The sequence below is a fragment of the Gobio gobio genome (genome assembly GCF_949357685.1).
Source record: "Gobio gobio genome assembly, chromosome: 12".
Lineage (NCBI taxonomy): Eukaryota > Metazoa > Chordata > Actinopteri > Cypriniformes > Gobionidae > Gobio > Gobio gobio.
Genome location: NC_137105.1, coordinates 751,649 through 778,573, shown reverse-complemented (window position 1 = coordinate 778,573; position 26,925 = coordinate 751,649). Strand labels below are relative to the sequence as shown.

General features: G+C 48.0%; 1 protein-coding gene across 1 annotated transcript in view; it reads left to right on the top strand.

The window, feature by feature from the left end:
- Nucleotides 1-13,264: 13,264 nt before the first annotated feature.
- The window catches only part of lrfn5b (leucine rich repeat and fibronectin type III domain containing 5b), a gene marked incomplete at both ends in the record, with an annotated part of 15,302 nt that continues 1,641 nt past the window's right edge, over nucleotides 13,265-26,925 (top strand). Inside the window, one exon of the mRNA XM_079832199.1 lies at nucleotides 13,265-14,655. Coding sequence (XP_079688325.1) covers nucleotides 13,265-14,655 — 1,391 coding nt within the window. The remainder of the gene's footprint in view (nucleotides 14,656-26,925) is intronic.

The following is a 26,925-nucleotide window of genomic DNA, read 5'->3' as shown; positions in this document are numbered from 1 at the left end:
ATGGACAATATTTGAACATCTGGAATCTGAGGGTGCAAAAACATCTAAATATTGAGAAAATCTCCTCTAAAGTTGTCCAGATGAAGTCTTTAGCACACATATCACTACTAATAATACATTTATGATACATTTACAAAATATCTTCATGGAACATGATCTTAATATCCTCATGATGTTTGGCATAAATGGATAATTTTGACCCAATATTACCTGTAAAGGTTTTGCTCAAACTCCACTGTCCTGTGTGATTGTCTCTTCAGATCTTACTGTACATGATATAAGAGCTTCTGCAACTTTTGACCTCCTAACTGAACTCCTTCCCACAAATTGATCATAGATATTAAGTGCAAACCATAATCAGAGTGCTATATCAATATTCAAAGTGCAAATAGAGAGCGAATGAGATGTTTACCACTACACAGCCCAGCCTAAGATAGCGTTCATATGGGAGATATTCTCATGCATCGGAGCCGCTTTAGCGTTTTCAGCGGGAACTTATCGCGTTTACTTTCACTTTCAATTCCGCGATCATGCGTGCTGTGTGAATAGGAGATGGTTCTGAACATATTTTAACAGACGCTTCTGTTGCTCGACGAATCCTCCGCCACGGTCCTGTCAGTCATCTCGTCACATTTTGAATGACTTAAATCTGTGACATTCACTGGAAACTTTAAAATAATGAATCGGTTTGAGTAGAGCCAACTCAAATTAAACAAATGAGTTCAGTCAAATGAACTTTCATGAGTATTTAGAACTTTCTTTTTCTTTTGAGTTCCCAAAACGGACACATTTTAAGTCATCTGAACTAGGGGACACAAAATGATATCTCGATATTTTCTAGATAATTAGACGATATTTTGCTGAGTGGTTTAGGATTGTCGTGATCAGCTAAACCTAACCAATTAAACAGTTTAATTAAATTGAGATTACATGATCATTTTAAGTTAAATGTATGAATTAACTTACTAAAAATTAAAATGTACAAGTACAAAATTGAAATCTGCCAGTTCTGCTGACTTAAACTTTGAGTTTATTAACGTAAAAACTGTAACTGATTACCTCAAAATGTTTGAGTTTTGCCAACTTATGGGCGATATGGCTGAGAACTGTATCACAATATAAGTGTTTCATATTGGTCGATATTGATAATTATTGATATTTTTATGACCTATTTAAAATAAGGACCAGGAGAAAAATATTTTACATTTAAACGCCCAGCCCTATATGAGCGGCTGCACAGAACAAACGACAGCAAACGGGCGGAAGAATGAACGCACAATGGGCCCTATCTTGCACCCAGCGCAATTGACTTTGTACACCGACGCATGTGTCATTCCTATTTTGCACCCGCGCAAAGCGCGCTTTTCCCTCCACAGAAGCACGTCGCTAAACTAGTGAATGCACTTGCGCTCCCTGGGCGGTTCAGCGCAAAAAAGGAGGCGTGTTCCGGCGCAAACAATCCCTGGTGCTATTTTGCTGTTCCATTAAACAATTGCGCCACTGACCAGAAAAAACCTAGTCTAAAGTCAGTGGCGCGTTGCCCGTTGTTCATTATGCTATTTTAAGGGCGCATGCTTGACCATAATGTATAGCGTGCACAACGCGCATACACTTTGCTCATGTAATCTACACAGATGCAACAGTTATTTTTGCAAATCATAAATTGTTACACTAAAAAAATATTAACACATGAGATGACGGAAATCATTGTGGTGTGCCACGAAGATGTGAAAAAATAGGCATAAATCTAGCTTACAAATGATTCAGGCTAATTGTAATAATTAAGGATAAGACCTGTTTGCCCAATAGTGGCAAGACATATATGTATATAAGGACATCTGACAAATTGGTTTGTCCGTCAAGAACCAGGAAAAAAAAATCGACTGAAAAACTGAAAAAACTGAAAGAAAAAAAAGACTGTGAAATCACCTTTACCATAATGTACAACATTACAACTTCACTTCTCTGTCTTTCACTGCTCTTACAAGCACATCAGTCTCCTCGGCTGTGAACCGCTCCTGGCGTGCGCTGGTAAATACGCCATAATAATAGCAATCCATAATGGAACTTGCGCACCTGCTTTTAAAGGGAATGTTGGATGATGCTCGGATTGGTTTATTCACGTTACGCCCAAACCACACCTATGAATAATGAAGCTACTTCAGACCAACCCATTTTAGATTTGCGCCGGGCGCAAGAGCCATTTATCCCGCCGGGAAAATAGCAACAGCGCCGAGACCCGCCCACAAAGTTACTTGCGCTTCGCGCTTTGACACTTGCGTTTCAGATCGTTAAAATAGGGCCCTGAGTGTTTCACACACACACACACACACACACACACACACACACACACACACACACACACACACACACACACACATTTAAACGCCCAGCCCTATATGAGCGGCTGCACAGAACAAACGACAGCAAACGGGCGGAAGAATGAACGCACAATGTGTTTTTATTCCTTGAAATGCAGTGCTTTAGAGTCTTGCCAGCTTCATAATCGTCATTGGAAGCTGTAAATGTGTTACACACGTCCGTCAAATATGGGTTTCTTATTAGATAAACTGGTATAATATTCAAATAAACTCTGCAGATGTGTAAAACTGAACCAGAAATGAAAACCGCCATCATTTACTGATATTCTGAAGAATGTTTGAGCAGTTTTGATTGGCTTCCATTATATTTTTTGATTCGTTGGGGACAGAAACTGACGTGTATGGACGGCTGCACTGAATAAATGGCAGCAAGCGTGTTTAATTCGGTGTGTGAATCACTCTTTTGAACGTATTCGCTGTTAGAAACTCTCACACTTCTCCGACGAAACACAAGACACTCGCGGGAGGTCCATCATGCTGTTTCTTTTATGGTTCAGTGAGTGTTGGCTTAGAAAAATGGGATATAAAATAGAAAAAATATGTCTCAATAGCACATTCACAGCGGCGTTTGGGAGGGGAAGCAGCGACTACGGAAAATCCAGAAGCTTTGCCAAGGAACGCCGCCAGCTGGGTGGCAAACAACACCAGCAACACAGACTCAATAAAGCGGCTGATCCGAAGGTCATTTGATATGCAGAGTGTGACATCATCATTAAACACGGACAAGACGGGTCATTTGTCCTTGACCCGGTGCATTAGTGCATTATGATTATTCGCACACATTCAATGCATGATATAGTTATCATGATGTCGCTTGCGTTTACTCGGAGGCATGTCATTATTCAAAGCCCTGGCCTTTTTATGTGACAGAGATGAATCGGCTGATCTCTGGTGTGTTCGTGATGTTTATTTCATGCATTTTATAGTTTAGCAACTCCCTGTTTCATCACACCGTCTGTCAGATGTCAGGTGTCGCAGCATTCTTCACTTTTATTGCCTATTTTTACATGCAGGTCTCACTTCTCTATTGTCTGCATGACAGTCTAATGATCCGACTCTGTCCTGATCACAGGCGTGATGAACGGCAGCTTGTTATCACACATTCTCCGCTTCTGCAGCACCGCTGAGAGGCTTATCAGCGTCACACATCTTCAAAACACACGCTCAGAAGACGGCATTTCCAAGGTTACAAACGACAGAAGTGACAATAACTGATCCGCTGATATTTTAGATGCTCGTTCAGAACCAGAAACATTCATTCCTCTGACTATAAATGGATCAAACGCTCACGGTTTCTCTGCTAACAGGGAACGTTCTCACAACGTTATGCATTCCTCCAGTAAAGTTTGTTCAGAGTTATCTGGTCTTGTTCTCAAAACGTTAGCACAAAAACATTTATACATTGATTTTTCCGTTGAACGTTCATTAAACGTTTTTTAAATGTTAGTTGTTTCAGAACATTCAAAAGTAACGCTCAGAGAACACTCAAGAGTAACACTCAGAGAACACTCAAGAGTAACGCTCAGAGAACACTCAAGAGTAACACTCAAGAGTAACGCTCGGAGAACACTCAAGAGTAACGCTCGGAGAACACTCAAGAGTAACGCTCGGAGAACACTCAAGAGTAACACTCAGAGAACACTCAAGAGTAACACTCAGAGAACACTCAAGAGTAACGCTCGGAGAACACTCAAGAGTAACGCTCGGAGAACACTCAAGAGTAACGCTCGGAGAACACTCAAGAGTAACACTCAGAGAACACTCAAGAGTAACGCTCAGAGAACACTCAAGAGTAACGCTCAGAGAACACTCAAGAGTAACCCTCCGAGAACACTCAAGAGTAACACTCAGAGAACACTCAAGAGTAACGCTCGGAGAACACTCAAGAGTAACACTCAGAGAACACTCAAGAGTAACACTCAGAGAACACTCAAGAGTAACGCTCGGAGAACACTCAAGAGTAACACTCAGAGAACACTCAAGAGTAACACTCAGAGAACACTCAAGAGTAACGCTCAGAGAACACTCAAGAGTAACGCTCGGAGAACACTCAAGAGTAACGGTCAGAGAACACTCAAGAGTAACACTCAGAGAACACTCAAGAGTAACGCTCAGAGAACACTCAAGAGTAACACTCAGAGAACACTCAAGAGTAACGCTCAGAGAACACTCAAGAGTAACACTCAGAGAACACTCAAGAGTAACACTCAGAGAACACTCAGAGAACACTCAAGAGTAACGCTCAGAGAACACTCAAGAGTAACGCTCAGAGAACACTCAAGAGTAACGCTCAGGATGCTCAAGAGTAACGCTCAGAGAACGCTCAAGAGTAACGCTCGGAGAACGCTCAAGAGTAATGTTCAGAGAACGCTCAAGAGTAACACTCAGAGAACACTCAAGAGTAACGGTCAGAGAACACTCAAGAGTAACACTCAGAGAACACTCAAGAGTAACGCTCAGAGAACACTCAAGAGAAACACTCAGAGAACACTCAAGAGTAACGCTCAGAGAACACTCAAGAGTAACACTCAGAGAACACTCAAGAGTAACACTCAGAGAACACTCAAGAGTAACACTCAGAGAACACTCAAGAGTAACGGTCAGAGAACACTCAAGAGTAACACTCAGAGAACACTCAAGAGTAACGCTCAGAGAACACTCAAGAGAAACACTCAGAGAACACTCAAGAGTAACGCTCAGAGAACACTCAAGAGTAACGCTCAGAGAACACTCAAGAGTAACACTCAGAGAACGCTCAAGAGTAACGCTCAGAGAACACTCAAGAGTAACACTCAGAGAACACTCAAGAGTAACGGTCAGAGAACACTCAAGAGTAACACTCAGAGAACACTCAAGAGTAACGCTCAGAGAACACTCAAGAGAAACACTCAGAGAACACTCAAGAGTAACGCTCAGAGAACACTCAAGAGTAACGCTCAGAGAACACTCAAGAGTAACACTCAGAGAACGCTCAAGAGTAACGCTCAGAGAACACTCAGAGAACACTCAAGAGTAACGCTCAGAGAACACTCAAGAGTAACACTCAGAGAACACTCAAGAGAAACCCTCAGAGAACGCTCAAGAGTAACCCTCAGAGAACACTCAAGAGTAACGCTCTGAGAACACTCAAGAGTAACACTCAGAAAACACTCAAGAGTAACACTCAGAGAACGCTCAAGAGTAACCCTCAGAGAACACTCAAGAGTAACGCTCAGAGAACACTCAAGAGTAACACTCAGAGAACACTCAAGAGTAACACTCAGAGAACACTCAAGAGTAACGCTCAGAGAACACTCAAGAGTAACGCTCGGAGAACACTCAAGAGTAACGCTCAGAGAACACTCAAGAGTAACACTCAGAGAACGCTCAAGAGTAACCCTCAGAGAACACTCAAGAGTAACACTCAGAGAACACTCAAGAGTAACGCTCAGAGAACACTCAGAGAACACTCAAGAGTAACGCTCAGAGAACACTCAGAGAACACTCAAGAGTAACGCTCAGAGAACACTCAAGAGTAACACTCAGAGAACACTCAAGAGTAACGCTCAGAGAACACTCAGAGAACACTCAAGAGTAACGCTCAGAGAACACTCAAGAGTAACGCTCAGAGAACACTCAAGAGTAACGCTCAGGATGCTCAAGAGTAACGCTCAGAGAACGCTCAAGAGTAACGCTCGGAGAACGCTCAAGAGTAATGTTCAGAGAACGCTCAAGAGTAACGCTCAGAGAACACTCAAGAGTAACACTCAGAGAACACTCAAGAGTAACGGTCAGAGAACACTCAAGAGTAACACTCAGAGAACACTCAAGAGTAACGCTCAGAGAACACTCAAGAGAAACACTCAGAGAACACTCAAGAGTAACGCTCAGAGAACACTCAAGAGTAACACTCAGAGAACACTCAAGAGTAACACTCAGAGAACACTCAAGAGTAACACTCAGAGAACACTCAAGAGTAACGGTCAGAGAACACTCAAGAGTAACACTCAGAGAACACTCAAGAGTAACGCTCAGAGAACACTCAAGAGAAACACTCAGAGAACACTCAAGAGTAACGCGCAGAGAACACTCAAGAGTAACGCTCAGAGAACACTCAAGAGTAACACTCAGAGAACGCTCAAGAGTAACGCTCAGAGAACACTCAAGAGTAACACTCAGAGAACACTCAAGAGTAACGGTCAGAGAACACTCAAGAGTAACACTCAGAGAACACTCAAGAGTAACGCTCAGAGAACACTCAAGAGAAACACTCAGAGAACACTCAAGAGTAACGCTCAGAGAACACTCAAGAGTAACGCTCAGAGAACACTCAAGAGTAACACTCAGAGAACGCTCAAGAGTAACGCTCAGAGAACACTCAAGAGTAACGGTCAGAGAACACTCAAGAGTAACACTCAGAGAACACTCAAGAGTAACGCTCAGAGAACACTCAAGAGTAACACTCAGAGAACACTCAAGAGAAACCCTCAGAGAACGCTCAAGAGTAACCCTCAGAGAACACTCAAGAGTAACGCTCTGAGAACACTCAAGAGTAACACTCAGAAAACACTCAAGAGTAACACTCAGAGAACGCTCAAGAGTAACCCTCAGAGAACACTCAAGAGTAACGCTCAGAGAACACTCAAGAGTAACACTCAGAGAACACTCAAGAGTAACACTCAGAGAACACTCAAGAGTAACGCTCAGAGAACACTCAAGAGTAACACTCAGAGAACACTCAAGAGTAACGCTCAGAGAACACTCAAGAGTAACGCTCAGAGAACACTCAAGAGTAACGCTCGGAGAACACTCAAGAGTAATGCTCAGAGAACACTCAAGAGTAACACTCAGAGAACACTCAAGAGTAACGCTCAGAGAACACTCAAGAGTAACGCTCAGAGAACACTCAAGAGTAACACTCAGAGAACACTCAAGAGTAACGCTCAGAGAACACTCAAGAGTAACGCTCAGAGAACACTCAAGAGTAACACTCAGAGAACACTCAAGAGTAACGCTCAGAGAACACTCAAGAGTAACACTCAGAGAACACTCAAGAGTAACGCTCAGAGAACACTCAAGAGTAACGCTCAGAGAACACTCAAGAGTAACACTCAGAGAACACTCAAGAGTAAGACTCAGAGAACACTCAAGAGTAACGCTCAGAGAACACTCAAGAGTAAGACTCAGAGAACACTCAAGAGTAACGCTCAGAGAACACTCAAGAGTAAGACTCAGAGAACACTCAAGAGTAACACTCAGAGAACACTCAAGAGTAACGCTCAGAGAACACTCAAGAGTAACGCTCAGAGAACACTCAAGAGAAACCCTCAGAGAACGCTCAAGAGTAACGCTCGGAGAACGCTCAAGAGTAACGCTCAGAGAACACTCAAGAGTAACGCTCAGAGAACACTCAAGAGTAAGACTCAGAGAACACTCAAGAGTAACACTCAGAGAACACTCAAGAGTAACGCTCAGAGAACACTCAAGAGAAACCCTCAGAGAACGCTCAAGAGTAACGCTCGGAGAACGCTCAAGAGTAAGACTCAGAGAACACTCAAGAGTAACACTCAGAGAACACTCAAGAGTAACGCTCAGAGAACACTCAAGAGAAACCCTCAGAGAACGCTCAAGAGTAACGCTCGGAGAACACTCAAGAGTAACGCTCAGAGAACACTCAAGAGTAACGCTCAGAGAACACTCAAGAGTAAGACTCAGAGAACACTCAAGAGTAACACTCAGAGAACACTCAAGAGTAACGCTCAGAGAACACTCAAGAGTAACGCTCAGAGAACACTCAAGAGTAACGCTCAGAGAACACTCAAGAGTAACGCTCGGAGAACACTCAAGAGTAACGCTTAGAGAACACTCAAGAGTAACGCTTAGAGAACACTCAAGAGTAACACTCAGAGAACACTCAAGAGTAACGCTCAGAGAACACTCAAGAGTAACACTCAGAGAACACTCAAGAGTAACGCTCAGAGAACACTCAAGAGTAACGCTCAGAGAACACTCAAGAGTAACGCTCGGAGAACACTCAAGAGTAACGCTTAGAGAACACTCAAGAGTAACGCTCAGAGAACACTCAAGAGTAACGCTCAGAGAACACTCAAGAGTAACGCTCAGAGAACACTCAAGAGTAACGCTCGGAGAACACTCAAGAGTAACGCTTAGAGAACACTCAAGAGTAACACTCAGAGAACACTCAAGAGTAACACTCAGAGAACACTCAAGAGTAACACTCAGAGAACACTCAAGAGTAACGCTCAGAGAACGCTCAAGAGTAACGCTCAGAGAACACTCAAGAGTAACACTCAGAGAACACTCAAGAGTAACGCTCAGAGAACACTCAAGAGTAACACTCAGAGAACACTCAGAGAACACTCAAGAGTAACGCTCAGAGAACACTCAGAGAACACTCAGAGAACACTCAAGAGTAACACTCAGAGAACACTCAAGAGTAACACTCAGAGAACACTCAAGAGTAACGCTCAGAGAACACTCAAGAGTAACGCTCGGAGAACACTCAAGAGTAACGCTCAGAGAACACTCAAGAGTAATTGAATGTTCTCTGTTACTCTTGAGTGTTCTCTAAGCGTTACTTTTGAATGTTCTGAAACCAATACCATTAAAAACTTTTAATGGACGTTCAACTGAAAAATCAATGTATAAATGTTTTTGTGCTAATGTTTTGAGAACATTATTAAAGACCAGATAACTCTGAACAAACGTTACTGGAGGAATGCATAACATTGTGAGAACGTTCCAATAACGTTTCAAGAATGGAATGTTCTCATTTACATTCATATACATTAAAAAATCTCTGTTTTAAACTTTCTAAGCCATTCAGAAATAATTAATGCGAACATTCTTAGAACACATTTTTGTATTCTGAGACAGCATAAAACACTTCCACACATGATTAAACATTCATGATCTTTGCAGAGAATCATTCTAATCAAAACCGTAGTTGAAATGTTATATCTTGTCAAGGACTTTCGAGTCGTTCAGGGAATATGTTTCTCATCCTGTAATGCGTAACTCGAGCGGCTGTAAGAGCAGGGAATCGATGGCGCGTCTGTTGGTGCTCTTTGTCTTCAGAGACATCAGTGTAATTCTGACGAGTAACCGGACAGCCAGTCTTTCATCTCACCAAACACACAGATGAAAGGATCAGCATTATCATATCAAACACGGAGCATGAGCTGTAGGAAACATTTCCCCAAAGCTTCAGGCATGATGTTTGTGTTTGCACATGATTATTTGATTTGTTTGCACATGTTTAAAAGATAGCAGAAAAACAAACCTGGAGTCTTGTAGCTCGTGTGCTTCACTCTGACATGTCCTAAATACACAATTCCTGTAAAACACACATATTAATGAAGAGATATTTAAATAAATATTGATGACTCGTTTTGAATGTGGGGTAATTTTTTAACACTAAAATGACTACCAAAAAAAGGAATCAAATTCTGCCTCAATGTTCTGTTTTTATAGAAAATTATATTTTTATAGACAATTTTCATTCTGAAATTAAGAAACGGATTCACATTGAATTTGATATTTTCTTAAAATATACACTCCAATTATCTTTGTTTTATTTACAACTTAGAAGAATCATTTGGTGTAGTGTATACAAGAGTTTGAGGTCTGTGAGATTTCTTAATGCTTCATTTGAGTTGCTTTAATGTTTCTGAAAGAGTCTCTTCTGCACACCAAAGCTGTGTTTATTTGATCATAAATACAGTAAAACAGCTGTGAATATACACCAATCAGGCATAGCATTATGAGCACCGACCGGTGAAGTGAGTAACCCTGATGATCTCCTGTTAGTGGGTGGGATATATTAGGCAGCAAGTGAATATTTTGTCCTCAGAGTTGATGTGTTAGAAGCAGGAAAAATGGGCAAGCGTAAGGATTTGAGCGAGTTTGACAAGGGCCAGATTGTGACGGCTAGAGGACTGGGTCAGAGCATCTCCAAAACTGCAGCTCTTGTGGGGTGTTCCCGGCCTGCAGTGGCCAGTCTCTATCAGAAGTGAAGGACCAGTGGAGAACCGGCCACAGGGTCATGGAGGACCAGTGGAGAACCGGCCACAGGGTCATGAAGGACCAGTGGAGAACCGGCCACAGGGTCAAGGAGGACCAGTGGAGAACCGGCCACAGGGTCATGAAGGACCAGTGGAGAACCGGCCACAGGGTCATGAAGGACCAGTGGAGAACCGGCCACAGGGTCATGGAGGACCAGTGGAGAACCGGCCACAGGGTCAAGGAGGACCAGTGGAGAACCGGCCACAGGGTCATGGAGGACCAGTGGAGAACCGGCCACAGGGTCATGGAGGACCAGTGGAGAACCGGCCACAGGGTCATGAAGGACCAGTGGAGAACCGGCCACAGGGTCATGAAGGACCAGTGGAGAACCGGCCACAGGGTCATGAAGGACCAGTGGAGAACCGGCCACAGGGTCATGGAGGACCAGTGGAGAACCGGCCACAGGGTCAAGGAGGACCAGTGGAGAACCGGCCACAGGGTCATGGAGGACCAGTGGAGAACCGGCCACAGGGTCATGGAGGACCAGTGGAGAACCGGCCACAGGGTCATGAAGGACCAGTGGAGAACCGGCCACAGGGTCATGGAGGACCAGTGGAGAACCGGCCACAGGGTCATGAAGGACCAGTGGAGAACCGGCCACAGGGTCATGGAGGACCAGTGGAGAACCGGCCACAGGGTCATGAAGGACCAGTGGAGAACCGGCCACAGGGTCAAGGAGGACCAGTGGAGAACCGGCCACAGGGTCATGGAGGACCAGTGGAGAACCGGCCACAGGGTCATGGAGGACCAGTGGAGAACCGGCCACAGGGTCATGGAGGACCAGTGGAGAACCGGCCACAGGGTCATGAAGGACCAGTGGAGAACCGGCCACAGGGTCATGAAGGACCAGTGGAGAACCGGCCACAGGGTCATGAAGGACCAGTGGAGAACCGGCCACAGGGTCAAGGAGGACCAGTGGAGAACCGGCCACAGGGTCATGGAGGACCAGTGGAGAACCGGCCACAGGGTCATGGAGGACCAGTGGAGAACCGGCCACAGGGTCATGAAGGACCAGTGGAGAACTGGCCACAGGGTCATGAAGGACCAGTGGAGAACCGGCCATAGGGTCATGAAGGACCAGTGGAGAACCGGCCACAGGGTCATGAAGGACCAGTGGAGAACCGGCCACAGGGTCATGGAGGACCAGTGGAGAACCGGCCACAGGGTCATGGAGGACCAGTGGAGAACCGGCCACAGGGTCATGGAGGACCAGTGGAGAACCGGCCACAGGGTCATGAAGGACCAGTGGAGAACCGGCCACAGGGTCATGGAGGACCAGTGGAGAATCGGCCACAGGGTCATGAAGGACCAGTGGAGAACCAGCCACAGGGTCATGAAGGACCAGTGGAGAACCGGCCACAGGGTCATGAAGGACCAGTGGAGAACCGGCCACAGGGTCATGGGCGGCCGAGGCTCATTGATGCCCATGTGGTCCGATCAAACAGACGAGCTACTGGAGCTCAAACTGCTCAAGAAGTTAATGCTGGTTCTGATAGAAAGGTCAAGTCAAGTCAGTCATCTTTATTTATATAGCTCTTTTAACAATGCAGATTGTTTCAAAGCAGCTTCACGGTGTTAAACAGGAAAATAATGCAACATAATTTTATTCAGCCGTACAGACGTTCTGGAGAAAACGGTGATGTCATCAGCTCATTTCAGTTATCATACAGTGACAATGTGGGCTTTAGATCAGTAATTAGATCAGTAATTTAGTTTATATGGTTAATTTAGTTTAATAATTTGATTTATTCGGATATTTAGTTGAAAAATGTAGTGTCCCCAACTGAGCAAGCCAAGCCAGAGGCAACAGTGGCAAGGAAACCAAAACCCCATCAGGAGCAGAATGGAGGAAAATAAACCTTGGGAGAAACCAGGCTCAGTCGGGGGGGCAGTTCTCCTCTGGCCAATTAACAAACAGCGTATGATTATTATTCTGACAACTTTACAGGTCAGAGGTCATAATAGATCAGAATATTCGAAATATCGGAGTTATCACGCTGGAGACGGGTTTATTGAGGATGCCGTGTCGATGAGGCAGTTTCAGGGGGAGGATAATTGACACAGTCTTTGCAGAAGGGCTCAGAATACACAGAGCATCTCAGTTTGTGGAGTATGGGGCGGCACAGCCGCTGACCAGTCAGGGTGCCCATGCTGACCCCTGACCCCGCCCAAAACACCAACAGTGGCACGTGAGCATCAGAACTGGACCACGGAGCAATGGAAGAAGGCGGCCTGGTCTGATGATCACGTGTTCTTCTACATCACGTGGATGGCCGGGTGTGTGTGCGTGGCTTACCTGGGGAACACATGGCACCAGGTGCACTATGGGAAGAAGGCGTGGCGGTGGAGGCAGTGACGCTTTGGGCAATGTTCTGCTGGGAAACCTTGGGTCTGCTGCTAACATCTTGGTGCCAGACCTTCAGGGGTCTAGTGGAGTCCATGCCTTGATGGGTCAGGGGACCAACACAATATTAGTTGGTCATAATGTTTTGGCTGATCAGTATAGTAAAGTGTAATTTATTCCTGTGATCAAAGCTGAATTTATCATCCTTACTCCAGTCTTCAGTGTCACATGATCCTTCAGAAATCATTCTAATATGATGATTTGATGCTCAAGAAACATGAATAATTATTTTCAGTGTTGAAAACAGTTCATATTTGTGTGATGCATTTATATAAAGTTCAAAAGAACAGCATTAATCTGAAATAGAATCGTTTGTAACATTATAAATCAATCTTATGCGTCCTTGCTGAATTAAAGTATTAATTTCTCTCTGTTTGCTTCCTCCACAGGTTGTTTAACCAACACCGCCACCCAGATGGAGATGCTACTCATTTATCTGATGGTTGTTGTAATGGCGTTGAAAGCCCAGAAGATCCAGGTTTGTCCAAAGCGTTGCATCTGCCAGGTTCTTTCCCCTAATCTGGCCACCTTGTGTGATAAAAAGGGGCTTTTGTTCGTCCCTCCGAACATTGACAGACGCACCGTCGAGCTCAGGCTGGGGGACAACTTCATCACGGGCATCAAGCGCAAGGACTTCGCCAACATGACCAAACTGGTGGACCTGACTCTCTCGAGGAACACGATTGGCTCCGTCGCGCCTCACGCTTTCAATGACCTGGAGAACCTGCGCGCGCTTCATCTGGACAGCAACCGCTTGACCCATATAACCAACGACACGTTCAGCGGCATGTCCAAGCTGCACCATCTCATCCTCAACAACAACCAGCTCACGCACATCCACATCGGAGCGTTCAACGACCTGCTGGCTCTGGAGGAGCTCGACTTGTCCTACAACAACCTGGAGAGCGCGCCGTGGATCGCCATCCAGCTCATGATCAGCTTGCACACTTTAAACATGGACCACAACATGATCAACTACATCCCCGAAGGAACCTTCTCCGGGCTTCAGAAGCTCAAGCGGCTGGACGTCACCTCCAATAAACTGCACAAGCTTCCGCCCGACCCGGTCTTCCAGCGCGCCGGCGTTCTGGCCACGTCCGGTGCTTTGGGCCCGACGTCTTTCGCGTTGAGTTTCGGGGGAAATCCTCTGCATTGTAACTGCGAGCTGCTGTGGCTGCGGAGACTCCGGCGCGAGGACGACCTGGAGACGTGTGCAGCGCCACAACATCTCGCCGGACGCTATTTCTGGACCGTTTCCGAGGAGGAGTTCTTGTGCGAGCCCCCGCTCATCACCAGGCACTCGCAGGAGACCCGAGCGCTGGAAGGCCAGCAGGTTTCCCTGCGCTGCAAAGCCCGGGGCGACCCGGATCCCGTCATGCATTGGATCGCTCCCGACGGGAAGCTGGTGTTCAACTCCAGCCGCACCGTGGTCCATGCGGACGGGACCCTGGACATCCTGATCAGCACAGTCAAGGACTCGGGATCTTTTACCTGTGTGGCATCAAACCCATCTGGAGAGGCTCAGCAAACGGTGGACCTGACCATCACCAAACTTCCGCACTTCACCAACGACACCAGTTTGGTCCAGGAGCCGGACCCGGGGTCGTCCGACATCGCGACTTCTGCCAAGACGGGCGGAGACACTTCGATGAGCAACACTAAGGGTGGGCAGGAGAAGAGGGTCCTGATCTCCGAAATCACCTCCTCTACGGCTCTGGTGAAGTTCAACTTTCAGCGCAATATCCCAGGGATTCGGATGTTCCAGGTCCAATACAACGGCACGTACGATGACTCGCTAGTGTACAGGTGAGACTACTGGATTATACAGTCTTTATAGGTCTCACACCGTGTCCTAACTACACGCGACGCGACGACGCGACACGCGTTAAAAGGTATCTTTTCCATGTTAATTGGAGTTTTTGTCCTAACCAGCCACGACGACAACACGCGATGAATCTATTTTAGAAACGGTTTCTATGTCTGCGACGTCGCGGCTGAACAACATAAAACATAATCTCAGGTAAAAGCAACAGTGGATAATTCACCTCAGATCTTGAAATAAACAAATGAAACAAGAACGTTCCAACAGTGAACAAACAAGTTTATTCTATGACAAAGATTGTCTTAGTGACCCAGTATGTATTTGTAGTAATGTTTAAATGCCGTGATATTTGTGAATTTGATTATGTACTTATCCATTTCCTTGCGAGTGCCGTCAGGATTAATCTCTGGTGCTGTGCACTTGCCGTGAGAGCCCGCCCTCGCGCTGTTCTGATTGGCTGTGGTTTTTGATTGATTTGTCGCATCTCGTAGTCGCATCGCCTCTGGTGTGGACAGACAAGTTGCTAGTCGCTGGAATCTTATCGCGTCGTGTGTAGTTAAGACACGGTCTCATGCACACACACAGATGTTTGTTGAACAGAACATTTCGGATCGGGCTGAAAACAGTTGAGGAGAGTGGCGAAAGGCTGTAAGGAAAGCCCTTATATGGAGATGGTGTGGGTGTGTTTTATGCAAATGACTTAAACTTTTCGTATTTTCATTTAGTTTCATTAACCTGATATACCAAACTAAAATAAAAACTAGACAGCCATTATCAGGGACAAGCGCAAAGAAGAAGGCAAGACATGCCAAAATGGCTGGCAGTGTCAGATCAACGGCAGCAATTAAACACATTTTAAGATGATTTTAGGCAAAAAGGCTGAAAAAAGCATTGTAGTCTATGGGAATTTCATGTTTTGTTCTATTATAGCGCCACCAAGAGGCACAATCCCACCATTTGTTAATGTGTCCTCGGAGTGAGTCCATACATGTGTGAGTCTATTTTGGTGAAAATATCTCATTTCGTTTTGGAGTTATAGACATTTATATGAAAAAAACACTAAAAAAAATGACTGACTGCTGACTTTGATTGGATTTTACTGCCCCTTACTATCAATATTTGGACATTTGGGCATTAGCGTTTAGCGTTTAGCTATCGACCTATGTTAATTTTGACAGACAATTTTGATTTAGTTTTAGTCATATTTTAGTCGCCTGAATTGTTTTTAGTTTTAGTCTAGTTTTATTCTCCTAAAATCTAATGAGTTTAGTTAAATTGTAATACATTAAGCATTTAAGCGTTACATAACCGACTGTCACTTTGACATCATTTTGTTTTTGACATTAAAAATACATGAAAGAGCTCAATTAACTTTTTTTGTTTGTTTTTTAAAAACATCTCTATAGTTTTTATAACTTTGTATTTCTGTTTTAGTCAGTAGGCTATATCAGGTTAAGCTAAAGCTTCAAATAAGTTTGTTTATTTATTTTTTTTAATTTCAGTTAACATTTATTTAATTTCAAGTAATGGAGATTTTTTCAATGGTTTTAGTGAACTATTATAACCCTGATACTGTATTGAATATGTGTCAAATACTGGTCTTTCCTCCTGACTATGAATTAAATGGGAATTCAATTACATACAGTTTATTTATTAAACCGTCTAAAACATATTACTATATAAACATTGTAAAGTAAACACTGTGATTATTCATCAGCATTAGTTCATAAACACTGGTCTAGCATAAATGTGTGTTATTAATTGAGCCGCTCTGGAGCTGGATTGGGGGTGTGTGTGTGTGTGTGTTATTGATTGAGCCGCTCTGGAGCTGGATTGGGGGTGTGTGTGTGTGTGTGTGTGTGTGTGTGTGTGTGTGTTATTGATTGAGCCGCTCTGGAGCTTGATTGGGGGTGTGTGAGCCTGTAGATCGTGTGTTTTCCAGAGGTTAGATCAGTTCAGATCAAATGTGCTCATCTGAGACACAGGACATCAGTTCTGACCCCATCTCTGCCCTAATCCACCCTCACTAACCTCACTATTCTCCTCGTTTTTGTCAGTGAAAAAAGGTTGTTGACGAAAATTTGGACGAAAATTATTCGTCAACGAAATTAACACTGCTATCGACCTATGTTTCAGAACTTCTGATGCTGGTTTCGTCTCGATCGGACTAGCGGTTTCGAAGATATCAGCTAATGTTTTATAAGCGCTATATTACAACGCTGCACAAACCATACGCCGAAACCTGGCAAGTCTGGTATCGTTGGACTCAGCAACAATTCAGGAGTCTAAGGAGATGACTCTCGTGAAAATAAGTCAACCACACCCAAAGTTATGTGTTTGAAAAAAAAAATTCTTCACTAGGTGGCGCTGTTTCGAAACTTCTCAGGCTCCTTCAGGTCATCGTGCTGATGACCCATACCGAGTTTCGTAACAATCCGTTCATGCGTTCATAAAATACAGCATTTTAGCACATAATTCAAAATGGCCGACAGACAAAATGGCCAATATGGTAAAATTGTATATCAATCGACTCGGCATGACATCACTTTTATGATTTTTGGACAAACGCTTCAGAAGTTATAAGCAAAAATAGCCATTTTTTGTATCTCCAGACCAGTAGGTTGCGCTGTGCCGAAAACGCTGCATGTCGCCTCAGGTCATGTTTGTGATGACTTGTACCAGGTTTGGTTTGAATACGATAAAACGCTGCGGAGATATAGCCTTAAGTGTGTTTTCGCAACCTCTATGTCAAATTAGTCTGTGCGTTTATCAAAAACGATTTGACGAATCAACTTGAATTCCTTGTCCACACCGCCTGAAGATGATCTGGTTCAATAAATGACGTGGTGCAATCGAATCGGCTTGAGCCAAGGAATCAGAGGATTTTGTCTCTATCCCTTAGGGTTCAAAAGTTATTAGCATAAACATCAAAGTTTGGACAGGTTGGGGCGCTAGAGGGATTGAGTTAGAGACTCCAAATTTGCTACAGTGACAGCTCATATTGTCCTCTATGAGTGTGCCAAATTTCACAACTTTATACGTCGAGCGATCCCTGGTCGTGTCCTGCTGTAATAATGCAGTGTTTCAGAGCTGCTGGATGATAAACGTGATATAAACGCTCTGGAGGGGTTCAGTCTTATTTACAGTGACTGGGATCCAGAGAGAAGCGGCTTTATGACTCTATGACTGCACACAATCGCCCTCAGATGAGGAGTAGGGACGGGAACGTTTGTTATTAACAAAGCCATAGAGTTTTCTTCACACACACACACCCACACCCACACACACTGTGTCCTCCATTACGACAGCTACTGAATCCACAGCTGAACGACTGTAGTCTGATTCCTGAACCAATGACTCTTTTGAGCTGTTTTGGTAATTAGGGCCCGAGCACAGACGGTTCGGAAAGTTATGACATTTGGCACACTGACTGAGGACTGGCCCAACTGTAATTACACCAATTTTGGAGTCTCTAACTCAATCGCTCTAGCGCCACCACCTGTCCAAAATGTGACTTTTGTGCTAATAACTTTTGAACCGTAAAGGCTAGGAACAAAACTGATAAACACCTGGCGTACGTAAGGTGGATCGTTCTTTACAGATGATGGTGTGTTTGGACAGAAGACGAGACAGAGTTCTTTATCAAGCTCATAAAAGACAATAAAATATAAAATGCCATAATTGATCAAGAGCTTGAAGCAGATAAGAGAGAGAAACACACACACACACACACCTCATACGTGCCGCTCAAGTATAAGGGGCTTTCCTTGCAATCAGTGCTTGAATAACACAGTTGTTTAGTCGTTGTGTTTGAGTCCCTCAATCGTCCTCAGTGTGAAAAGATGGATCTTAAAATCATACAGTCATTGCTGGAGAGGGTTCAAATATGAAAAAAAGGCTGGAAAGCTGAAGAATGTGTAGGACCTGGAGGATTCTTCTGAAGAACATTTTTAACTGCTCAGGACAAACAAGAGACTCATGAACAACCATCACAAACACACACACACATAGCCGTGGATCATCCAGGGAACGACACACACACACACACACACAGCACTGAGAATAAATGGTTCAGAAACGTTATTTTAATAGATTCAGCTATTGTTTTGTCTTGCGGACTATATGTAAAAACTTTTATGTAAAATATCTTATTCAGGACAGCACTAAATAAAAAATAACATGCATTTTGTATGATCCCTCTTATTTAGTTAAAGCTACACTGTAATATTTTCCCCCATCTAGTGGTGTAAAGGTATATGACCATCCAGTGAATATTAGTTCCCTTTCGTTCAGTCACTACGACGTAACGTTAGTGACTAACGAATGGGGGTTTCGCTTAGAAGCCTATCATCTTCGAGCTTAGAGAAAACGCCCAATGGCGTGCCAATGCCATGGGGCATGCGGAATTTGCATACGTAACTGAGTATATAAGGAAGTACGTGGCAATATCGCATTATGTTTCTGCTTTCGGAGCCAAGAGAACCTACCTCTTCACTCCTACAGCCTTCTGAGACTCTGTCAGCTTCTTCGAGACGAGCAGCTTTCCAGTCGGTGTTGGTGTAACGGCGCGTTCCAGTGATCGCATACTTCCTGCCTGCTGATCTGCGCAGTGGTCCGTCTGACAGCTGGTGTGTGTTTCCCTGGGCGCTTCGGCATCGACTGCAAGGTTTTCCTCTCACAAAAGCGCTTGCGCGTGGCACGTCCTTTTCAGGATGTCTCGCTCGTGCACTTCTGGGTGCAGTAGATCCCTTCTGCCTTTCGACGGGCACGAGCGAGAGTCCCCTCTGCCACACCCCAATCTGCGGTCTCCTCTGGAGGCGGCACTTTGGCTGGTGGCCAGGGTGATCTGAGGGTGACGGTGTGGAACAAAGCTCAGACGCTCATGCCTCGGCCCACACCCCCCTCTCATGCACCTGACCCGATCCGTGTCCAGGCGTCTACATCGGGGCCGGCTCCTGCCGTCCCGACTGTGGCGTTTAGCGAGGCGGAAGACGAAGAGATGTCTATCGCCGCATCACAAGGTGGGCTGGAGTCATCTGAGGATGATGATGATTCGGCTGTGCTGCCACCTTCGGGTGCGCCAGCATTGCCCGAGTCAGACCCAGAATTGACAGCCATGCTGTCTCGGGCCGCCGCAGCGCTTGGGGTGGAGTGGAACCCTCAGCCTGAGCATTCGGGGTTGGATGATTGGTTTTTGGGGGCAGCGCGCTCGGACACCCGTCCGACCGCTCCTCCAATTCCTTTCTTCCCCGAGGTGCATGAAGAGATCGCGCGTTCCAGGAAGTCCCCGTTGTCTTCCCGTGAACGTTTGGCGAACTATTCCGCCTTCACCTCCCTCGATGGAGCCGCGGCTCGTGGGTACACTGGGGTCCCCCCAGTCGAGCGCTCTGTTGCGATGCAACTGTGTCCGCAGAGTGCTTCGACCTGGCACGGTGACCCAAAGCACCCCTCCAAGGCCTGTAGGTTTTCGTCATCCCTGGTGGCGAAGTCCTATAAAGCTGCGGGGCAGGCCGCCGCTTCTTTGCATGCCATGGCAACTCTTCAGGCTTACAAAGCTAAGTTGCTGTGTGACCTGCACGAGGGGGGGGGCTGACCCAGGACTCAGCAATGAGTTGCGTGCGCCACCGACCTCGCTCTCCGGGCGACGAAGGTGACCGCACGCTCCCTGGGTCAGGTGATGTCCACAAATGTGGTCCAGGAGCGACACCTATGGCTCACCCTGGCCGATATGCGTGACGGTGAGCGAACCCGGTTCCTCAACGCCCCCATATCCCAGGATGGGCTATTCGGCGGAGCGGTCGAGAGCTTCGCCCAACAGTTCTCGGCCGCTCAGAAGCAGACTGAGGCCATCAAACACATACTGCCCCGGCGGTCAGCTGCTGCCTCCACCCCACCGCCCGCGCAGTTGCCTCAGCATGCTCAAGATTTCAAGAGTTTTATTTGTCACATACACAGTTATATACACAATATACAACTGGCAGTGAAATGTAAACAGGTCCGCTTCATGGACAGTGCAAATAACAGTTACAAGAACACAAGGGAAATTAAAATAGAAATAGAATAAAATTAGAATAAAAAGTATTAACATAAGTAGAGTTATAAATAAATCAAGTAAGATAAAAATAGGAAATAAGATTAAAAAATAAAATAAAATAAAAAAATATAAAATATAAAATAAGTGGATATGATAAGTGAGAAACTGTAGACTTAAAAATAAGTGGTTAACATAAAATATATATATATATTTATATATAGAGAAGTATGATGTGCATGCAATAGGTATAATTGCAAATCGGAGTATAATGTGCAAACAGGAGTATGATGTGCAAACAGGTTATTACAGGTTGTTACACAGTAACAATAGGAACGTAAAGTGCAGTGCAATGGCAGTATGTGAATGTTAATGTTTAAACTGTATGTTTATGCGTGTGCGGGGTGAAGTGAAGTCACGTGACTGAGTTCAGGAGTCTGATGGCCTGGGGGAAGAAACTCCTCCTGAGTCTTTCAGTCTTTGCCATCAGGCTACGGAAGCGCTTACCAGATGGCAGCAGGGTGAAGTGAGAGTTTGCAGGGTGATTAATGTCTCTGATGATTTTAGTAGCTCTACCTCTGCAGCGTTTGGTGTAGGTGTCCTGCAGAGACGGGAGAGCTGAGCCTGAGATGCGCTCGGATAAGCGCACCACTCTTTGCAGGGCTTTGCAGTCGTGACTGGTGCTGTTCCCGTACCACGCTGTGATGCACTGAGTCAGGACACTTTCTATCGCCCCTCGATAGAAAGTTTTTAGGATGGCTGGTGAAACCCTGAATTTCCTCAGCTGGCGCAGGTGGTACAGTCTTTGCCTGGCTTTTTTCACCTGTGTCTGGATGTGTGTAGTCCAGGTCAGATCCTCGGAGATGTTCACACCCAGGTATTTGAAGCGCACAGGTATGCTCGCCGCCGAGGGCGCCCTCCTGCGGTTCCCTCAACCTCTGCGCCACCCAAGCAGCAGCCTCCACCCGGGCCGCGCAGAGGCAACCGCAGGAAGGCGTCCCAGTTTGCTCCAGCCCCGCAGCCCGCGAAAAAACGCCAGGCTAAGCGGCGCTCCTGACGAGGACAGCTCAGGGATGGGCAGTTCTTTCCGGGAGACGGCAGCAGGGCCGCTCCTTCCCCCGGTGGAGGGCCAGGGGAGAATCTTTTGTTCAGCTGCTGGCCCCCGGGTCAGCAGCACCCTAATGTGGTTAAAGAAAGAACTGACACCCCGATCCCTGAGGACCCAGAGACCGGTGATGACAGTGCGCGCCACCCTCGGGTCCTGCCACTCGCATCCCTCTCTGTCGCCAGCCTCCTTTCAGAGCAGACCCCAGTGGAACGCACGTCCTTCCCTGGTCTCCTCTGTCAGGACGCAGCCGTTAACCGTGCCCCGATCTCGGGACGCCCAACAGGAGATTGCCACCCTGCTGGCGAAGGGTGCGATCGAGCCTGTCCCTCCGGCCAAAATGAAGTCGGGGTTCTACAGCCCCTACTTCATTGTACCCAAGAAAACCGGTGGGTTACGACCAATCCTGGACCTTCGCATCTTGAACCGATCCCTTCACCGGCTTCCGTTCAAGATGTTGACTGCGAAACGCCTATTCGAATGCGTTCGTCCTCACGATTGGTTTGCAGCGATCGACCTGAAGGACGCCTACTTCCATGTCTCCATCCTTCCTCGACACAGACCGTTCCTACGGTTTGCTTTCGAAGGGCGGGCATATCAGTACGCGGTCCTCCCATTCGAGCTATCTCTGTCCCCTCGCGTCTTTACGAAGATTGCCGAGGCAGCCCTTGCGCCCCTTCGGCAGCACGGGGTTCGCATCCTGAACTACCTCGACGACTGGCTCATACTAGGCCACTCTCGAGAGCAGGTTTGCGAACACAGAGATCCGGTGCTCCATCACCTAGCCCGTCTAGGCCTTCGGGTCAACTGGGAGAAGAGCAAACTCTGCCCAGTGCAGAGGATCTCTTTTCTCTGTATGGACGTCGACTCGGTTGCCATGTGCGCGCAGCTTTCGAGCGAGCGCGCGCAGTCTCTGCTGACTTGCCTCCGTCAAATCGAGAGCAAGAGTGCGTTTCCACTGAAACTATTTCAGAGGCTCCTGGGGCATATGGCATCTGCAGCCGCGGTGACGCCACTCGGATTGCTTCATATGAGACCGCTTCAGCACTGGCTTCGCGATCGAGTCCCGAGATGGGCATGGCAGTCTGGCACGCTCCGGGTCCAAGTGACTCGGGCCTGCTTACAGACGCTCACCCCGTGGTCGAACCTCAGTTCTCTACGGGCCGGTGTGGCCTTAGAACGAGTTTCCAGGCATGTTGTCGTATCGACGGATGCCTCTGCCACGGGCTGGGGTGCCATGTGCAATGGACAAGTAGCCGCGGGCTCCTGGACAGGACCCCAACGCCTCCTGCATGTCAATTGCCTCGAGTTGCTGGCAGTACGATTCGCCCTGCACTGCTTCCGAGCGTTGCTGAAGGGTCAACATGTGCTTGTCCGGTCAGACAACACGGCCGTAGTAGCGTACATCAACCACCAGGGCGGTCTACGCTCCCGCCGTATGTCTCAACTCGCCCGCCATCTCGTTCTATGGAGTCAGAAGCGCCTGAGGTCCCTTCGTGCTGTCCATATTCCGGGAGTCCTGAACCACGCAGCCGGCGAGCTCTCGCGGTTTCAGCCTCTCCCGGGAGAATGGAGACTCCATCCCCAGACGGTCCAGCTGATTTGGGAACAGTTAGGCGACGCACAGGTAGATCTGTTTGCCTCCCACGACTCTTCCCACTGCAGCCTGTTCTATTCCCTGACCGAGGGCACGCTCGGCACGGATGCACTGGCGCAGAGCTGGCCGCGGGGCCTATGCAAATATGCGTTCCCCCCAGTGAGCCTACTCGCACAGCTCTTGTGCAAGATCAGGGAGGACAAGGAGCAGGTCCTTTTGGTCGCCCTGTACTGGCACGGCCGGACCTGGTTCCCCGAACTCATACTCCTTGCGACAGCCCCTCCCTGGCCTATGCGTTGAAGTGGAACCTCTTCGTCACCTAGAAGACCCCTGGAAATGCCCGATCGGGTCCGTGCTCTCGTTCCTCCAAGAGGGGTTGGAGCGAAGGCTGTCTCCCTCCACCCTGTATGTTTATGCGTGTGCGGGGTGAAGTGAAGTCACGTGACTGAGTTCAGGAGTCTGATGGCCTGGGGGAAGAAACTCCTCCTGAGTCTTTCAGTCTTTGCCATCAGGCTACGGAAGCGCTTACCAGATGGCAGCAGGGTGAAGTGAGAGTTTGCAGGGTGATTAATGTCTCTGATGATTTTAGTAGCTCTACCTCTGCAGCGTTTGGTGTAGGTGTCCTGCAGAGACGGGAGAGCTGAGCCTGAGATGCGCTCGGATAAGCGCACCACTCTTTGCAGGGCTTTGCAGTCGTGACTGGTGCTGTTCCCGTACCACGCTGTGATGCACTGAGTCAGGACACTTTCTATCGCCCCTCGATAGAAAGTTTTTAGGATGGCTGGTGAAACCCTGAATTTCCTCAGCTGGCGCAGGTGGTACAGTCTTTGCCTGGCTTTTTTCACCTGTGTCTGGATGTGTGTAGTCCAGGTCAGATCCTCGGAGATGTTCACACCCAGGTATTTGAAGCGCACAGGTATGCTCGCCGCCGAGGGCGCCCTCCTGCGGTTCCCTCAACCTCTGCGCCACCCAAGCAGCAGCCTCCACCCGGGCCGCGCAGAGGCAACCGCAGGAAGGCGTCCCAGTTTGCTCCAGCCCCGCAGCCCGCGAAAAAACGCCAGGCTAAGCGGCGCTCCTGACGAGGACAGCTCAGGGATGGGCAGTTCTTTCCGGGAGACGGCAGCAGGGCCGCTCCTTCCCCCGGTGGAGGGCCAGGGGAGAATCTTTTGTTCAGCTGCTGGCCCCCGGGTCAGCAGCACCCTAATGTGGTTAAAGAAAGAACTGACACCCCGATCCCTGAGGACCCAGAGACCGGTGATGACAGTGCGCGCCACCCTCGGGTCCTGCCACTCGCATCCCTCTCTGTCGCCAGCCTCCTTTCAGAGCAGACCCCAGTGGAACGCACGTCCTTCCCTGGTCTCCTCTGTCAGGACGCAGCCGTTAACCGTGCCCCGATCTCGGGACGCCCAACAGCCTCCCCTGTCCGGGCCGGTGACGCTGCCTCGCTGCCCCACCCTGGGTACGTCTGCCGTCCGTATGACCCCGTTGGTGCAGTCTCTGGAAGCATGGCTTCAGCTTCCGGGGCTGTCCCGCTGGGTCGCACGGGCCGTCAGGCTCGGCTACGCGATTCAGTTCGCGCAGGCTCCTCCCTGCTAATGGGGAGTCCGCCAGACCGTGATCGGGGCCAACGCCCCCGTCATGCGTGCGGAGATTGCCACCCTGCTGGCGAAGGGTGCGATCGAGCCTGTCCCTCCGGCCAAAATGAAGTCGGGGTTCTACAGCCCCTACTTCATTGTACCCAAGAAAACCGGTGGGTTACGACCAATCCTGGACCTTCGCATCTTGAACCGATCCCTTCACCGGCTTCCGTTCAAGATGTTGACTGCGAAACGCCTATTCGAATGCGTTCGTCCTCACGATTGGTTTGCAGCGATCGACCTGAAGGACGCCTACTTCCATGTCTCCATCCTTCCTCGACACAGACCGTTCCTACGGTTTGCTTTCGAAGGGCGGGCATATCAGTACGCGGTCCTCCCATTCGAGCTATCTCTGTCCCCTCGCGTCTTTACGAAGATTGCCGAGGCAGCCCTTGCGCCCCTTCGGCAGCACGGGGTTCGCATCCTGAACTACCTCGACGACTGGCTCATACTAGGCCACTCTCGAGAGCAGGTTTGCGAACACAGAGATCCGGTGCTCCATCACCTAGCCCGTCTAGGCCTTCGGGTCAACTGGGAGAAGAGCAAACTCTGCCCAGTGCAGAGGATCTCTTTTCTCTGTATGGACGTCGACTCGGTTGCCATGTGCGCGCAGCTTTCGAGCGAGCGCGCGCAGTCTCTGCTGACTTGCCTCCGTCAAATCGAGAGCAAGAGTGCGTTTCCACTGAAACTATTTCAGAGGCTCCTGGGGCATATGGCATCTGCAGCCGCGGTGACGCCACTCGGATTGCTTCATATGAGACCGCTTCAGCACTGGCTTCGCGATCGAGTCCCGAGATGGGCATGGCAGTCTGGCACGCTCCGGGTCCAAGTGACTCGGGCCTGCTTACAGACGCTCACCCCGTGGTCGAACCTCAGTTCTCTACGGGCCGGTGTGGCCTTAGAACGAGTTTCCAGGCATGTTGTCGTATCGACGGATGCCTCTGCCACGGGCTGGGGTGCCATGTGCAATGGACAAGTAGCCGCGGGCTCCTGGACAGGACCCCAACGCCTCCTGCATGTCAATTGCCTCGAGTTGCTGGCAGTACGATTCGCCCTGCACTGCTTCCGAGCGTTGCTGAAGGGTCAACATGTGCTTGTCCGGTCAGACAACACGGCCGTAGTAGCGTACATCAACCACCAGGGCGGTCTACGCTCCCGCCGTATGTCTCAACTCGCCCGCCATCTCGTTCTATGGAGTCAGAAGCGCCTGAGGTCCCTTCGTGCTGTCCATATTCCGGGAGTCCTGAACCACGCAGCCGGCGAGCTCTCGCGGTTTCAGCCTCTCCCGGGAGAATGGAGACTCCATCCCCAGACGGTCCAGCTGATTTGGGAACAGTTAGGCGACGCACAGGTAGATCTGTTTGCCTCCCACGACTCTTCCCACTGCAGCCTGTTCTATTCCCTGACCGAGGGCACGCTCGGCACGGATGCACTGGCGCAGAGCTGGCCGCGGGGCCTATGCAAATATGCGTTCCCCCCAGTGAGCCTACTCGCACAGCTCTTGTGCAAGATCAGGGAGGACAAGGAGCAGGTCCTTTTGGTCGCCCTGTACTGGCACGGCCGGACCTGGTTCCCCGAACTCATACTCCTTGCGACAGCCCCTCCCTGGCCTATGCGTTGAAGTGGAACCTCTTCGTCACCTAGAAGACCCCTGGAAATGCCCGATCGGGTCCGTGCTCTCGTTCCTCCAAGAGGGGTTGGAGCGAAGGCTGTCTCCCTCCACCCTCAAAGTTTATGTGGCCGCAATATCTGCCCACCACAATCTCTTGGAGAACAAAAAGGTAAGTCAGCACGACCTGATCATCAGGTTCCTGAGGGGAGCGAGGAGACTGAATCCTCCTCGCTCTCCTCTCGTTCCCTCTTGGGACCTCTCAGTAGTTCTAA